Below are 17421 nucleotides of genomic sequence, written 5' to 3'. Positions count from 1 at the left end.
CCGTATCCTAGACTTCACAGGTCGACCTTTGGCCCGCAACAGGTCTGGGTCAGGCACCCACTTTGGACCTTCCACATCCCTCCACAATGACTCTGACTTGGGCACCACAAATTGGTGTGAGTAGGTGCGAATGGCGTTGTCCAAACTATAGCATGGGTCAATATATGCAGTTCCATCTTGCCCCAAGTACTGAAGAACTGTAATCGCATGTGAACAAGGGATCTTTCGATTTTGCCACTTTCCACAACCACATGTTCTGGCCAATATGTTTACTTCATGACTATGTTGTCCCCCTCGAGCTATGGATGTTGTATGCAGTCGTTACTTGATATACACCATGGACATTATTAAACGGCCTTACTTGGTGTGTTTTAGATTTTTTCAAATTTGCATCAAAGATTTCTAAGGCATATTTACTCCACACCTTGCCCTCCAAGAGATCATGAGTAATTTTTTTGTGTCGATCATGGAAATACGCGACAAGTTTGCTCCAAGTGAATTCAACCAGTGCAGCAATGGGCAGGCCACGGGCACCTTTGAGTACTCCATTGAAGCACTCCGACACATTGGTTGTCATAGCCCCATAACGGTATCCACCATCACGTAGCTGGGTCCACTTCTCTATATCCTCTTTCATTAGATATGTGTATGACATGATGGATGGGTCAGGTTCACTTACCTGTTGTTCAGTGGCTGATTTCTTCCTAAGGGCCTCGATCTCAGCTTCCTTGATAGGTTGCATGTACAACTCAAATTTAGCTTCCTGAGTAGCATACCCCGCTTTCAAGGCCAATGACTTTAAAGTGGCGTCCTGAAAATGCGTGTTGAAGTTGCTAGCAACATGTCGAAGGCAATATATGTGGTATACTCGTACTCGTCCATGATCATCTCTAGGCCAGTTTGCAATTGCGTTTCGAATACCCTTATGTCGGTCAGAAATTATGCATATGTCCTTATTTGCTATCACATCCTCCAGTGCAAACCTGACGCAATCTAAAAACCACCTCCAACTAGGCCCTGACTCTTTGTCCACAACAGCAAAGGCGAGAGGCAAAACCTTGTTGTTGGCATCGGTGGCCATTGCAATCATCAACACCCCTCGATATTTACCATACAAATGGGTCCCATCAATACCGATGCGGCTTACAATGTCTGAATCCTTCAATGCAAGGAGCGAAAGCCCAAAATACATATCGTAATATTGTAACACATTCCTCCCTCGGTTCAGTGAGATACCAGTACCGGGTGCCAGCTTCTTGATCCAAGTATGCCAACAACAACTTTTTCAGCCTTTCGTAAGACTCTTCCCAATTGCCGAATATCTTTGCAATAGCCCTTTGTTTCGCATCCCATACCTTATAGTAAGAAAGCTTATGTTCATAATACTTCCCTTTGATGTAATCTCTAAGGTGTTGAATTGTTGCCGTGTGATTTTCTCGCAACATTGGAACAAATTCTGCTGCAAGAAAATTACAATCCATCATTCTACCATCAAGAGCCATGCCAAGGGTCATACAACTGTGAGGACCCCCATAAGATGTGACCATCCATGTTCCCTGTTTAGGCTTCATGACTGCTCCAACGTACCACTTGCATGACTCATCCATGCATTTCACATACAGTCTACTTTTGGTCGACCTACTAGTCAGAAAGTTTCTGTTATGCTTTGCGGCATAAATTGTTAATGCACGTTTCACCGCTTCTTTATTCGCAAAAATCAACCCCGTACAAAAATTCATGTCCGCATTCCAAGAAGAAGCAAATGCTTGCTCACCAACTTCAGGATCAACCATATTTTCCCAAGTATTTTCATAAAATGATAAGGCGGGAGGTTCATAAACGGGGGTTGCATTTGTAACATGCTGAACTCTAACAGTAAGGTTTGCATCATCTTCATCACATTCATCCATATCATCAACATTAGGATTGAGAGTAATTTCATGGTCATCAACACCCCTATCAAAGTCCCCTCGCTCAATCCTCTCTTCGTACTCATCTCTATCGTCAAAATCTTCCCCAACACAGTGTTCGTCTTCATCTTCAACTGCTGGAACTGTAGAGGATTCACCTCGATGTGTACAAAATTGATCTTCATATCTATTGCCAGGTTCGCTCTCAACTGTTCTTGGTGTCTCTTGAAAAGGGGGTGTATAGCCTCCCAACGTGGTGCATTGATCATCTAGGACTGCAAACTGTAGAGATGTAGTTGTTTGTACAATATCCTCTATGCCGATTTCTGCACGCGGCTCCAAAGTGACGTACAACTCAAAATTTGCTACTTGTTCCCATTGACGCATCTTGTGAAACATGAACTTCACATGTTTGTCTTCTGTTATCGCCATATATCTGTAATTAATGCATTGATTGAGGACTTCATATGGAGAACGGAAAGTAATATGTATGTCATGCAAAGCAGGGTTCAGTTGCATCTCTTCCATAATTTTTATCTTCAAATCACTCAAGGTCTTTAACTTATGGCGTATCATCATATAACGACCTTGGATACCCGGACCTTGAAATGGAAATCCGTCATAAGGGTTGGCATTGCTAAGGGATCCACCGTAGTATAGAGTTATATAGATCATTATCAACCTATAGATCATCAAGTGCAATTGTGTTAGTGACAAATTTATAACTCTCAATCAACATCAATCACAAAACTTTGGATATGACATGCCAACAATACTAACCTCAACCAAATTTGCATATACTCACATCCAAATCATTCTAGAGGCATGACTTTCAAAACCCATTCAAATAAGATATGATGAACAAAAATATTATAGCAACTAGTTACCCATTGAAATTTTTGTTACAAATTTGAAACAACTATATCTTGAAATAATTTATACTAAAAAGACTGTAATGGGTGTCTTAGGTATCAAACTCATAATCCATTTCATACCAATGACAAAAACCTAAAAGTACTAAATATTCCTAACAATTGATCACAATATTTAGTACTAAATATTCCCAATATTAATTTTGAATAAAAACCTAGCATAATCACAATATTTGGTACTAAATATTTCCCCAATACTAAATATTCCCAATAATTAATCACAATATTAATTTTTTTTAAAAACCTAGAAAATAATTTAATCACAATATTTACACTAACAAAAAATAAGCAAATATTCCCAATATGTTGTAATAACATAATTAATCACAATATTTGGTACTAAAAATTCCCAATTTACAATCACAATATTAATTTCCTAAAAAAAACTTAGCAAATAATTTAATCACAATATTTACACTAACAAAAAAAAAATTCCCAAATATGTTGTAATAACATTAATCACAATATTTCCAATAATTAAAAAAAAACTAACAAATAATCACAATATACTAACAAACTACCCACAAACAAACAAACAAACTAATCACAATATTTACACTAACAAACAAAAAAACCAAAATTTTCCTAATATGTTCTAATTGTTTCTTAAAAAAAATAACCTAGCAAATAACCATTATACTAACAAAAAATATCATCAATATTGTAAAAAACATTACCTGAGAGTTGATGAAAGTTGAGTGTAATTGTTGTGTGAGTGATGAAGTAAGTTGTGTGAGTGATGAGGGTTGTGTGAGTGATGAGGGTTGTGTGAGTGATGTTGCTGTGAGAGCAGAACAGAAATGAGAGCATAAGAGAGTGTGTGAGCCGGGTAAGGGGGAAAAAGGTCCCAATTGGGACCCACATGACACGTGGATGGGTTGGGGACCATTCACAGAAATCGAGTTCAGGAGACTCGATTTTTAGAAGCAAATAAATCGAGTCTACTGGACTCGATTTACGTCCACGTGCCCGAAAATTATGGTGACCAAAAATCGAGTCTACTGGACTCGATTTACTTTAAGTGATCACGTGACCAACGAGCCCAGTTGATTTAATTTAAAGTCACGTGCTGTGTGCAAAATAGAAATCGAGTTCATTGAACTCGATTTTTGGCCATAAAAATCGAGTTTAATGAACTCGATTTCTATTTAAAGTCAGCTCCGCCTGTCTACAAAAGAAATCAAGTTCATTGAACTCGATTTTTATGGCCAAAAATCGAGTTCAATGAACTCGATTTTTGTGCCTACGTGGACTGCTAGTCCAGCTCAGCCAGTCCCAGTCCAGGTCAGCCAGGGGCACGATGGAGAAAAATAAGCCGAAAATCGAGTCCAATAAACTCGATTTGTTAGAAACCAAATTTGTTTCAAACATTTGCTTACTAATGATATAGTTTGAGTTTTTTAGTTAAATCTGAAAAAACGCCTATTTTTTAGGTTTGCCTTCCCAAAAGGGAAAAATTTTTTAAATAACTACAAAACTCAAACAATATCATTAGTAAGCAAAGGTTTGAAACAAATTTGGTTTCTAACAAATCGAGTCCTTTGGACTCGATTTTACTGTAGCAAATCGAGTTCTAAAGACTCGATTTTCATGAGATGCGTTGCTGATGTGGAGAAAAAAATCCACGTGGAAATCGAGTCTCTAAGACTCGATTTCCCTCAAAACAAACCCAATGCAGAAAACTGATTCTCCCTATCTTTCATCCTCGTCAGTTCGCACTCCCTCTCTCACATCTCTCCCTCTCTCGTTCAAAGCATGCCACCGGAGTTGGGTTGGATTCGGCGTGGTCACGGACTCACGGCGTGGGTGCAGCGTTGGAGATCGGCGAGATCAGTCCCTCTTTCCCGGCGGTTATGGCATTTTTCTGGGTATTTTTTGTGGCGAGATCGGCGAGTTGTGTGCTAATCGACGGCGTGGGTTGTCTAATCGGTGGCGTGGGTTTCTGATGGCGGCTTGGGGTTGCTGATCAGCGTGTGGAGATCGGCGAGTGGGCGTGTGGAGTCGGTGGCGCGGTGGGTTTGTAACCCAGTTTTGGTGTCTTTGTGGTTCCTCGTGGTGGGTTCTCACATCTCTCCCTCTCTCGTTCAAAGCATGCCACCGGAGTTGGGTTGGATTCGGCGTGGTCACGGACTCACGGCGTGGGTGCAGCGTTGGAGATCGGCGTGTGTTGTGATCGTGGTGGGTTCTTCGATTTTTTTTTTTTCTCTTGGTGGTTTTTACGGTGGCCGTGTGTTGTGATTGTGGTGGTATTTTCTGAGGGAAATCGAGTCTTAGAGACTCGATTTCCACGTGGATTTTTCTCTCCACATCAGCAACGCATCTCATAAAAATCGAGTCTTTAGAACTCGATTTGCTACAGTAAAATCGAGTCCAACGGACTCGATTTGTTAGAAACCAAATTTGTTTCAAACCTTTGCTTACTAATGATATTGTTTGAGTTTTGTAGTTATTTAAAAAATTTTGCCTCCCAAAAGTGCTGACCCAAATTTATGATGTACCCGAGTCTTTCTTTTGCGTATTTCTGATGACAAACCCCTTAAGGACTTGAAGTTCTGCGAGCTTCCATTGCCCCTTGGGCATACGAGCTAGCAGATAACAGTCAGAAAGATCCAAATGCCTGAGGTTCATGAGGTGGGTTATCTCCTTTGGAAGCACCTTCAGATTGTGACGCTCCCTGAGATCCAAGATCAACAAATTGTTGTGCTTACCTATGGAATTTGGAAGTTCAGTAATTAGAGAGATCCCTTGAAGGTTTAATTGTTTTGAACTCGTCAATTTATTTAAGAATTCAGTGCTCTCCACTTCAATGTGATATTCAATTGCTCCAGGCTAGCTTCCCAGACAAACAACTTTGGCATTTTCATCTTCGATAAAACGCTTGGCTCTTTTGTCTATACTACATTTATATCTTTCATCTTTGTTAACAATGCCAATTCGAGATCAAAAAAAATTCTCATTAACATTAAATAATGTAACAAGATTTTCCAAATCTTTTTCCGTAAACAAGAAGGCACTTGAGGTTGTGGATGACCCAGCAAGCAGTCGCACCCAAAGGAGAAGCAATCAATGTTGGAACCAAGGATGATGTATCCGCTGTGAAGAAAGTTGGATGTTGCTCTACATTCTCTTTGAAATTCTATCTCATGTTCATATCTTTGTAGAGGTCAGCAACTGAATGATTTTGTGTGTGATATGTTTTGACAGAAGCTTCTTTGTTCATAATTTTTACAAAACCCAAACTTTTTTATCTTGTTTTCTCTTATTCTTTTATGTTATTTTTATGTTTTGAGAGGAGAGAGCTATGAAAGAGAGTAAAAATACATTTAGCCTCATTTTTAACCGAGTTGGGTGCCAAATTTCAATCCACGGGTTGGCAACTTAAATTTTGGCTAAACTACAGGTAGGTAAGTTGTAATTAGTCCAAAACTTTTTAAGCAACCACCTAAACTGAGTCATTGTGCTGGAGGTTCGGCAAACAGGCCACCAGAACCTACAACTGGATTAGTAGCTCCGGTGACCAGATTGTTGTTGGCCACCGCTATAGTGGTATATCCAGTGATCAGACTACAACACTAGTGGCCAGAACGGTATCTCCTACTACTGGACTGCCAACACTGGTGACCAAACCTCCGACATTGGTCATCAGAATGGCAGCTTTGATGACCGGACATCTGGCACTGGTCGTTGGAACGGTGGATCCAATGACCAAACATCAGAATGGTGTCTCCAGTGATCAAATCTTGACACTTGAAAATGGTCTATGAAATATTTTATTTCAAAACAAACAGAGGAATAATACGGCTTCTGAAAATATTTTACTTTAAAACAAATGGAGCATTAATATGTCATCTAAACCATCACATAATGGATTGGAAGAGATTTCTCCTACCTTGGAGGTCAACTTTTTTCTCCCTATCGATAAACTTTATGATTGGATTGGATTTGAGCTTTGTTCAGACGTAGATTAGAAATATTAAGGTGTAAAATGTAATTTCAAATCCATAATATCAAAATTTAAACCCTCATTTTTGTCAAATTTATATAAAACAATTTATACTCATAATTGTTCTTCGAATCCCTTGATTTTAATTTCTCAAATCCAAACACAACCGACATGATAAAATGATTTTTATTTGTGTGACGTTTTCCACTATCACTCTTGATTTGTATGATTCCATATTTTCATTACTAGATTTTTGGGAAAATAACTTTTTTTTTATATAAGTAGAATGAAAAAATTGTTTTTGGTATTTATCAAATCTTATAACTTTTTATTGATAAGTTGAAATGGTTTATAAATTGCGGTTTGGAAAGAAAATGCTAAGTTTTTGGAAAATGTTTAATTGTTTTTAGGGATATGTGAATGACCAATTCTGGCAAATACAACAAATGAAGAAAACTACTCAACCAGATTATGCTGTGAGAGCAGTCACCAGCTACAGCACGTCTGCACAAAATTTGTTCACTCAGTTGACCGATCGCATGTAATTATGAACTAGTTTAAGTTCTGTTTGGAAGTTGATAACTTGATTATCATTTGTAAAATAAAGTTGATTATGAATTTATAATCCATTTTCCATACTTATCTGCAGCAACCAAGAGAATGTTGATTTTTACCAAGTTAATGTTTCCGTTCGTGAATTATTTGAGCAATCGAACAGGTAACATTTCATATTATGTTACAATAAAGAAATGTGTTTATTTTTGGAATAATAAACACTTTCACTAGAAATCTTCAAATTGTGTCTGTATTATATGGTGACTTTAATTTATATGTCTAACTTTAAGTGTAATGTGTTTTTTTTTTTTTTGGGGGGGGGGGGGGGGGGGGGGGGGGTGTCAGAAAGTCTGCATTTCTAATTATGAAAATGAGTTTCTGTTTCAAATTTTTTTTTTTTTTATTATAATTGCCCAACCCCAAGGAGAAGTTTTTTCCTCTTTCTTTATGAGTTTGAGTTTGAGTTTTGTCGCTACAGCTTTCATTTCATGTAATGACTGTTCTAGAGGATGTATCCTCTTTAAGGGGTAGTGTGTGTGTGGTCTAGGGGTCAGATGATTGTGTCCTATTTAGTTTTGGCAGTACTACCCTTTCCATTCTACTGAAAACACAATGAATATGAATGTTTGAGTCGTTATTTAGTCGCAGCATTAATCACATGGACTGAGAATGCATCTAATTATCTAAGTTTATAATTTTTCTTCTTTCCATGATTGTCTCAACAATACAATTATATGTTCCTTTCCTTCTTGGTACAGTGTTGGTGCAGCGCATGTCAAGCATGCATGTGTTGAACTCCTTCGTGCTTGTGAGGAGAATGATAAGGATTAGTAAGAAAACACTTTCTTTCTCTCTCTTTTTTGTTTTTTTTGGACTTAGCTGTCTATTATGTCTACTTATCAACAAAAAAAAAAAAAAAGCTGTCTATTATGTCTATATCCTCTAGCTTAAGAAAGTCATATACATGTTCATGACTAAATGATTATTTTGTCCCTGAAAATACTGTCAATCAACAAGTTCAGTATATCTTGTAGAACTTTTATCTTCATGCTATAGGTCTTGTGCATTTTTTTTCCCTTTCAAGGGTTTCTAAAGAATTTTGCTACATTTATGAATGATTATTTTGTATTATGCCTTTGAGCTTTCCTTTTATTAATAAATTTCCTTGTTACCTAATACATACATACAAATATATATATATATATATATATATATATATATATATATATATATATATATATATATATATATATATATATATACCCATATATGTATATATGTACACGCACACTTTAATCCTTAGTATCAAAATTAACTAAACGAGTCATTGGTGTAGATATTATTTAGATTGCACAAAGTCTAGGGTTTTATTTGCTTCTCTTCTTGTTTTCTTAAAAAATTAGCAAATTTTGCATAAATGGTATTTATTGTGCACACAAACACATATTTTAAATCACTAAACTCATGTTTTTTGTATAATATTAAAATACAAAATTAAATATTTTAAAGATGGAATGCCAATGAGCTCTAGCTCCACTAACACCCCCTCCTCATGTAAGCTTGGTGAAGGGTGAGATCATGGTTCAAGATCCATCGGGTGTGTGTGTGTGTAATTTTCCACACAAAAAAAAAGAAAAAAGAAGAAGATGAAATAGTTATTGATCTATCATAATCTTGATCTTTTACAAGTATCGACAGGATAAAGTGGCAAAGTAATCCAGTGGATTTGTCAAAAACTCATCCAATAAAAAGTTATAGAGTGATGTAACATTAACAACAGTTACATTAGGTGTAACTTGAACTCAACCCATCTAATTTTATGCATTAGAGTATTATTTGAACACCAATGACATATTTATTAGTTTTGGTCTAAGATATTAGAGTTAAATTTTTCTTCTCTGCATTTTGTGGGACTTGTTTTGTATCTGGTGTTGATTGATCAAATTTCTTGTCACTCTTATGATTGATAGATGACTGGAATGGCTACTATATTCCAACTTCTCTTTTTAATATATATATGTGTGTGTTTCTCAACCTCCAATTGTTTTCCCCTGAATGGGTTCTACCAAATATGGACAATTGACTAAGGTAACTCATGCTTAATGGATGAGTTGTTTAAGCAGTTGACCCAAGTAGTGAAAGTGCTCTTACAAAAAATGATGTCCTGAGTTCTGGTTAGCTGTCTTTAGTAAATCAACTTGGTAGATATTCATACTAGTGCATAGCACTTCAATTATTCTTGCAATTGAAGGCATCAAGGACAAAGTGGATGAGAAATATATGGAGAGCTTTGGCTTTTGATCACAAACTAGTATCTTGTTATCAGTTCCAGTTCTGAGATCTCTTGAAATGGAAATCAAATCCACGATTTAAGCTATGGCATAATTGCTTAAAAAACAAAAGCCACCAAATGGTAGATTCTCAATTTAGTTATGTGTCTAGAACTAATACTTTCTTCTAATAGGTTATTGATCTTCATGACCTATTCATAGACTCCCCTATCTAGTCCAAAAAAACATTTTTAACAATTTTTTGGAAGGTTAAGATTTCATCTTTTTTTTATAAGTCGGAAGGTTAAAAAAATCCTCAAAATGATTGGCTTATACATTGATGTACTTTTTCTTATTAATTAACAATAAATATATTCATAAATGTCAGTCAAGTTTGTCTTAGTATTAATTCATATAACACAAGTTTGGGAAGTAAATACATTCCATATTTATACACATTATTAGATAATAGCATCATATAATTACAGTTCACGGCAGGTATATCATGTGTAGAAAGTACACACGTTGTTACTGCCAAAAGGTGTCCAAATATTATCTTCAATTACTAAAACTTTATTAGTGTTGAAGAAAGGTGCCTTGCGTGATATGTACTATGGTAAGTGGTGCATTGGAGAAAATGTATTCTTTAGACATTTGGTGCTGAAGAGCTTTCTCTGCTAAAGTTGATGCTTTTGAGTTGCTTTACAAGCGGATGGCAGCAATTAGCTGTTTTTTCTTTTTTTACTATTTTATTGTTTCTGGATTTTTTTAATTTCAGTAATTAGTTGTCTTTTTTATTTTCTGGCATTTTGTATGCCTACTGAGTCCCACCTAGGCACGTAATGGAGTACCGCGCCATTTTGTGAATATTTTTTAAAAAACATTCTACTAATCCAAAATAAAAATAAAAAAATTTTAATTTCTGTATTTGGTTGCTTTTAAAAATAAAAAGAAAATTACATGATCTAGTGATTAATGTCCTTGAAAAATATCTCCATGTGTTATTGAGGGTTCTTTTAATGGTTTTAGTACCCATGGGTTTATTAACAGTACCTTTTCATACGCAAAGTATTATACTATCAATATGTCAAATATATTGAGAACAATGCTGATGTAACTTTATTGTGATATGTTAGCAATAAGTTGATATTTTAATGCAAATGTTTAAAAATTCTTTGATGCCTCTATTATTGAATTTCATCACTTTATTATGAATGGATCGTTGCATTAGTGGGCTTATAAAAAATTTGTCAGTGGATATTTAATTCCATTACCATACGTGTCCACCATTAAAGCACGTAAACATGCTCTTTTTGTTCCATTTTTCTTTATATTCGGTAATTAACTTTTATTTTATCTCTATCAAACTTAAGATTTTTTCTCTTTTTGACAGTACTTTTTTCTTTATAATTATTATTGTGCGTGTGTGTGTATCTTTTTATTATTATTTAAAATGCATGTTTCTATCTACATATGTGGATTGTTAATGTGCATCTATTTTTGTTTAAATTGTGATATTTCAGTTGCTCCAAGACTCTGTATTGGACTAAGAATGAATTCTCCCAACTGAAAAGAAAATTTGAGACTGTTATTCAGGTATGGTGGTGAATAGTTTAATTTTTGTACTTCTAATAATCATTCTCTCTAGTTCTTCTGGGATTAAACAGCACATTCTACCTTCTTGTGCTTTTTTTTTTTTTTATATCAAAATACAACATGTTCTTTGTAATTTATTTATTTTTTACTTTCATATAGAAAAGTTGGTAGAAACTAGATGAAAGTATAACCCTTCTGACATTTGAGAATGGTGTTGGTATTTAAATTTCTTTTTGAAATTCCCAGAGCTCATCTAAGACATGGGTTATAAATTTCATTTCAGGTTACCAAAGAATCTTAGTTAATACAATCAATGGCTATGTGATTATTGTGATTAATTGCTTTATTGTGCTGTTTTAGACATTGGCAGAGTGATGTTTAGCAACTTTGACCTTGAGTTGGTTCTGATTATAGTATGTAGGTGAAATTTGCTGTCTATGGTTCCCTTCCCTTATGCATATCTGCAAAATACTCTTGCATAATTTCTAGACATCCATATGTGTTTATGAGTAATTGTGTTAGAATCTTAAACCTTAATTCATGCATTCTCTTAATCTGAATTTTACTTTTTTTTATACTAACAACTAGCATGTCCTGTGCCCTCCTCCCAATCAGCAATCAAGACACACGTGCATGTGCGAAGAAGTTTTTTTGTTTATAAAGGGTTTGTGGACAAAAGGGTAGTATTTTGGGGAACAAACAAAAGAAAAGAGAATTTGGGACAAAGAAAGTCTAGGGGAGAAGAGAGAGAGACCTAGTGTTGCAGTTATTCTAAGTTGATTATGAAGCAAAAGATTGAAGACACTAATTAAATGCTGTTGATGGTGGAATTAAGTATATATGTTCAGTAATGATTAAATCTCAATGTTTATGTTTCTCAATAAAATTTGTCCTCAAAGCTTCTCCTTTTTTCCCTTTGGCCTGAAAACTGATTGGACACATTTTACGAGTAAACCTTTTCAAGTGCTTGCATTTTCTAATTATTTTCTTCTCTGGGCCAATTTCAACTGCAGATGGGGAGAAAGATCATTGACCTTGAGAATGGACATTGAAAGGAAGCTGAAACATGTCACTAGATGGGTCCTATATGGTCTCTCCAGCTAAATAATATCTGATTGAAAATCTGACATGTGAGGTTCGAAACAGGAGAATGTGGTAGATAGATCAGCTTTGTTATATATGGTCTATTTGTATCTTTATGTTAACTTCATATCATATCTAGTTGAACCAACTAATGACTTGCTCATGTGAATGGCGTTGTTCCCAAAAGTGCTAAGTTCATGGGAATTTTATTTAAAACACTGAAAGCTGTTATTCTAGAATTCCCTTAAAATCGTAGAACCAGAAATGTTTGTGTAAAATCAGGCACTAACTTTGTTAGCGATGTTGCCAAGCAGTAGATTTTGGCTTTATATCACTGTTAAAAATGCTGGCTAATTAGTTGTGCATTCAAAAAATGGTGGGTAAGCAAGAAAATCAATTAAATTTAGTGGGAAAGAAATAGAAATTTAATGGACAAGCAATATATTTTTGTTCCCCCAATACTTGTCAGGTGTTTCTCAAGTTAGTTGTGAACCACAGGGTCATAGTCACAGAAAGTTTTGTTATCTCTAGCTACAGATAAACCTGCTAAGTGCAAATTAAACTTCTTATTTACTCTAAATGCCTTATTTTGGAGTCTCCACATTTAAGTTTGGTGCGGGTCCATGAAGCAATAAATGCTCAAAAAGTTGTTCACTTTCTAATTTCAGAAAATTTTCTGCCTTTGATTTCCTTGCTATGCAGATATGGTGAATATTGATTTTTACTTAAGCTTGTACCTGCTAGGGTGAGCAAGACCTTGTTTGTTTTCTTGATGAATTTATGGATCACTGATCCTTGAAAAAATTTGAGTTTTTGCATTCCCTTGATGCTGCTATTAATTAGGTTACAAAATTAATAAAAATTGAAGAAAAGTCTGCCTTGTAGAAAATGCTATTGATGTTATTGTAATTAGTTGATGATGAAGAAATTAGAGTTTAGAAATTTCTTTAATACTTAACTCCATGATCTAATATTATTGATATGATCTAATGATGAGAGAGAGAGAGAGAGTTGATGTAAGAAGATGTTTCACTTTCTTTTCTTGACCTTCTAGAAGTTCTTAGCCTTAGACATTGACCCTTGCTGACAAAAGACAGCCAAAACGATGCAACAATAAAATTGAAGAACAAAAAAAAAAAAAAAAAGAATAGGTAAACTAGGAGTCAACACCTCGGCTTGCTTGGAGTCAACACCAAGCAAGGGGAACAAAACCTCTAGGAATTGGCACCCTACGGTTGGCTAGAGTCAACACCAGACCATTGAATAAATTCCAAGAGAAGTTCTATTCATCAATCAAACTGTTATCTTCTCCATAGGAGAACATTACTGTGCTTATATAGACTAATAAAACTAACCCTAATATTAATTCTAATTGACTTGAGAAATTCCAATTATTGAATTACAAAAACTATAATTTTCCCAGCTTTGGTCCTTGGCGTTTTTGTCTTTTGCATCTCCATTGGACCATGCCATGGAGGGTGGTAGACATGCTGGCTCTCACTGGAAGGGGCCTTCTGGTAGACACCAGAGTGCTGTTGTATGGAACGCAGTTCATTTGTGCATCATGTGCACCATTTGGAGAGCACAGAACAGTCACATCTTTTAGGCAGTTAAGCGTTCTTTGCTGGACCTAAAGTTTATCCTGCCGCACACCTTGGTTGGATGGCTATTTGGAAATGTCATTCTTGTTCTAATCTAGTTGAGTTTTTAGATGCTTGTTCTTTTAGGTGATGCTTTTGTAGGTGTCCGAGTCCGAGCAGACTGCTTGTGTACAAAGGATGCTATGTAATTTCTTTATTTCTAATAAAAGGTTTCTTACTTATCAAAAAAATAGAAGATAAAATACAATTGACTTCAAAAATTAAATTAAAAAAATATTTATTGAATCAGTTGGGTCCTTTCCTCAACCAAAGTAGGGGCTTTGGCCACTTCCTTTCTTTTTAAATAAGCTTTGTTGTTGAAGAAAAGAACTTGATAACCTTGTACTCTCACAGGGAAGTGTAATTTTTACACAATCCAAATGCGCTCAAACTGTCACATTTCTAAAAAGTTGGTAGGTTTCTTTCCCCACATTCCAACATTCTCAAATTAACCAAATGCAAGGTTAAATCTAAATCATAATAAAAAATTTGACTTGTTACAAAGCATGCATTTCTACTTAATACCAAAGTATCTATGACCTAAGGTTTTTCATTCTGCTGATAGTGTACTTGCACAGTGGTAAAGCACTATATGCTAACTGAGTCAAATCTCTGGTTGTCTCTACAGCCTTTGATCATATCCTAACTGAACTAGGGATTAGGACCTTAAGGAATGGAAAAAAGCTGCGAACTAATTTAACATTGTAGCTCATTATTTTTTTCCTCGCACAATACCCTCTTTGGTTTATCTTATTAAAAGACAAAACTCATAATCTTTTATAGGAAATATTTCAGTAATAGTTTTGTGTGAGAGAATCTTTTCCTTTTCATTTAAGGTTCTGTTAGATTTGGTAGGTCTTAATTGCATGTCTCTGGATTGCATTCTGTTACCTTTGTGACATCACCCTTTTGTCCTACAGGAGTTGGCATTGGGAGCAAATCCCTGGCACCAATTCTGCTACCTCTGTGACATCACTCTTCATCCGTTTCTGTTCCAATTTTCTTTTAGGGTTCAATTTGGAAATGCTTCTTTTAAAAATGCCATCTGTCTCTTAAATTATTCATTGCTAGATTCATTACCATTTTTAATTGGTTCTGGTTATGATATGTTAGGATGAAGGACTCTAAATAGATATTGTGATAAGAAATCATTCAGTAGGGTGTGAACAAAATCAAAAGTAACTCTGAAAGGAAAGAGTAAAGAAGCAAAACAAGTAAATGCAGATAAAAATGGAAAATATGGTAGTGAGAAACAGCAAAAATGCATAAAGACAACAGTCGTCATTTCCACTGCTCATTCATTCTGTGCACATGCCTTACTGTCTGTCACTCTCTCTTTCAATTTCTCTCTATAGAGTTTCTTTTTCTCCTGTACAGGTTAAGCTTTTTATCATTGCCAATGAATTTAATAATTTAGCTATAAAGCGTGGTCAGGTTAAATTATTCTTTTCATCAGATATATTCTTATTTGTATTTTCAGCTTGAGCTAGTTGATTTCCTAGTCTATAAGTGTTCACTGTGATACTTTAATCGACATGAATTAGATTTTATAAATTTTATAAGTACTGTTTTATTCTTGTTTAGTACTTTGCTCATGTATACCTTTGATGGACTAGTTATGGTGCAACACATCATATTTGTGCACAACAATAAATGGTGTTCACAGTAAATAAATATTCATACTGGTGCCATGATAAGATAACTTACTTTTGACTTTCCTATATGGTCTTTTCTTTTTGCTAGGGGAACTGTGACTTATCTTTAAAAGGCAAAAGAAAATTAGTTTATCACATTATAATTTGACCAAGAAATGAATAAAAGAAAATTCATCATTTTTGAGAAATCGTTATGTTCATCATCATATTAAAACTAATCTTTTGTCAGAATGGATAATCTTTTTAGATAGGGTAATCTTTTACATCAATAATATTTTGTAAATTTTTTTTTTTTTTTCAGGCTTGTGAAGAAACTAAAAATGCATTGTTGTTAAATCTTCTTCAAGTTAAATAATCCATTATGGTGTGAGATGTGATTCTTCAGCAGTTTAGTATGAGACCTTCACTCAAAGACTTTGTATTCTTGCAGCTTCCATTGTTGATAATTACAATGCAGTATTTACCCTGCCATGCAAGAGGCCTTAGTTTGAGCAGTGAGTACAGATTTGGGTGGCTAAAATATACAACTAGATCATACTTAATCATTGGAGCTTGGAAGTGCTTTTCCTGTGAGTTATGAATGCAATGTCATCTCTATGGATTCTATAAATTCTTTTTGTTTTTGAATAGTTGAAATTTAAAATTTCTCTTGTTCTTATGAAAAATAGAAAAGTTTCTGAGCAGCTTTCTCACAAACTGAACCCTGGAGCAAAATTATTCCAAGTGTTTATGTACCAAAGCTTTTTTCCTTTACTTTGAATTCCATTTACTCCTTAAAATTAAGACTGTACTTCTAATACTACAGTGATGCCAATAATGCTAGAAGAGGTGATCCTTGTCCTGTGTAATGGGTTGCTGCAAGTAGAGGCGTAGAGCTTGTATCAGCCCATTTTCTTGCCAGTGGGCATTTCCCTGTTTTGTTATCCCAAGTTCTTACTGTCATGGGCATAGAGAATGGATAGAGTCCTTTTCTGACTTTTTTTTTTTGAATTAAGTATGTTGATCAGGCAAAAGAAAAAAAGTAGAGGTGTAGAGCTACATAGTAGGGCAAGATTATGCAAACATATTTGACATATCTCTAATGAAAAGCCTTCTCTTAGACAAGCACAAATTCTTTAACCCCAAATCTGTCATTTTTTATTACCTTTTGCCGACGAGCTCTACCTCAAATGACACTTCCTCCTCCCACAATAATGAGATGGAGGGTGAGGTCATGGGTTCAGGACCCACTAAGTGCATGTCTCACTTGCAAATAAATTTATTTAATATATATATATATAGCTGCAATTTAAAAACTTTCCTTATTTGATAACAACTCTATCGAAGCAACTAGCAAGTAAATAAAACCTAATCTAAGAAAAGCTGTCATTTGAAATCCTATCCTGTCACATAAGCAGTGAATAAATTTCTTAAAAAGAGATTTCTCAATAAAGAAGTTACTTAAACCATTGTGGGCCAATAAGGAATCTAGTTCTGTTATCGCTATTAGTGAAAGTGACAGACAATTATATTGTATTTATGCAACTAAATAATTGAACATTATATTGAAATTTGTTTGCTCAAAAGACATGAAAAATAAACTTAAGACTTCCTTAAACCTTATTCTTATTAATGTAAATAGTCATGTTGTTCAAATTGGTTTGATAAATTTAATTATGGGTTCAAATCCCTTAATATTTGGAAATTGACTTTATAGTCATAAAAACAAGTGGAAATTAATAGGTATAAATTTAAATATGGGTTCAAATCTCTCTCTCTCTCTCCCTCTCTCTCTTCTTTTTCCTTTTAACACCTGACTGACGTGGGCTCAAGACTCCTCTTATAAGTAGAGGTCAAA

The 17421-nt window shown here is 35.0% G+C and overlaps 1 protein-coding gene across 1 annotated transcript in view; it reads left to right on the top strand.

Annotated features, from left to right (window-relative positions):
- The window catches only part of LOC142608323 (histidine-containing phosphotransfer protein 1-like), a 30067-nt gene extending 16844 nt beyond the window's left edge, over positions 1-13223 (top strand). The window contains exons 2-6 of the mRNA XM_075780076.1: positions 7196-7326; positions 7435-7503; positions 8099-8170; positions 11134-11206; positions 12220-13223. Coding sequence (XP_075636191.1) covers positions 7196-7326; positions 7435-7503; positions 8099-8170; positions 11134-11206; positions 12220-12258 — 384 coding nt within the window. The 3' untranslated portion in view covers positions 12259-13223. The remainder of the gene's footprint in view (positions 1-7195; positions 7327-7434; positions 7504-8098; positions 8171-11133; positions 11207-12219) is intronic.
- The last annotated feature ends 4198 nt before the right edge of the window (positions 13224-17421 follow it).

This window comes from Castanea sativa, chromosome 8 (genome assembly GCF_040712315.1).
Source record: "Castanea sativa cultivar Marrone di Chiusa Pesio chromosome 8, ASM4071231v1".
Taxonomy (NCBI): domain Eukaryota; kingdom Viridiplantae; phylum Streptophyta; class Magnoliopsida; order Fagales; family Fagaceae; genus Castanea; species Castanea sativa.
This window is presented reverse-complemented; position numbering and strand designations above follow the sequence as displayed.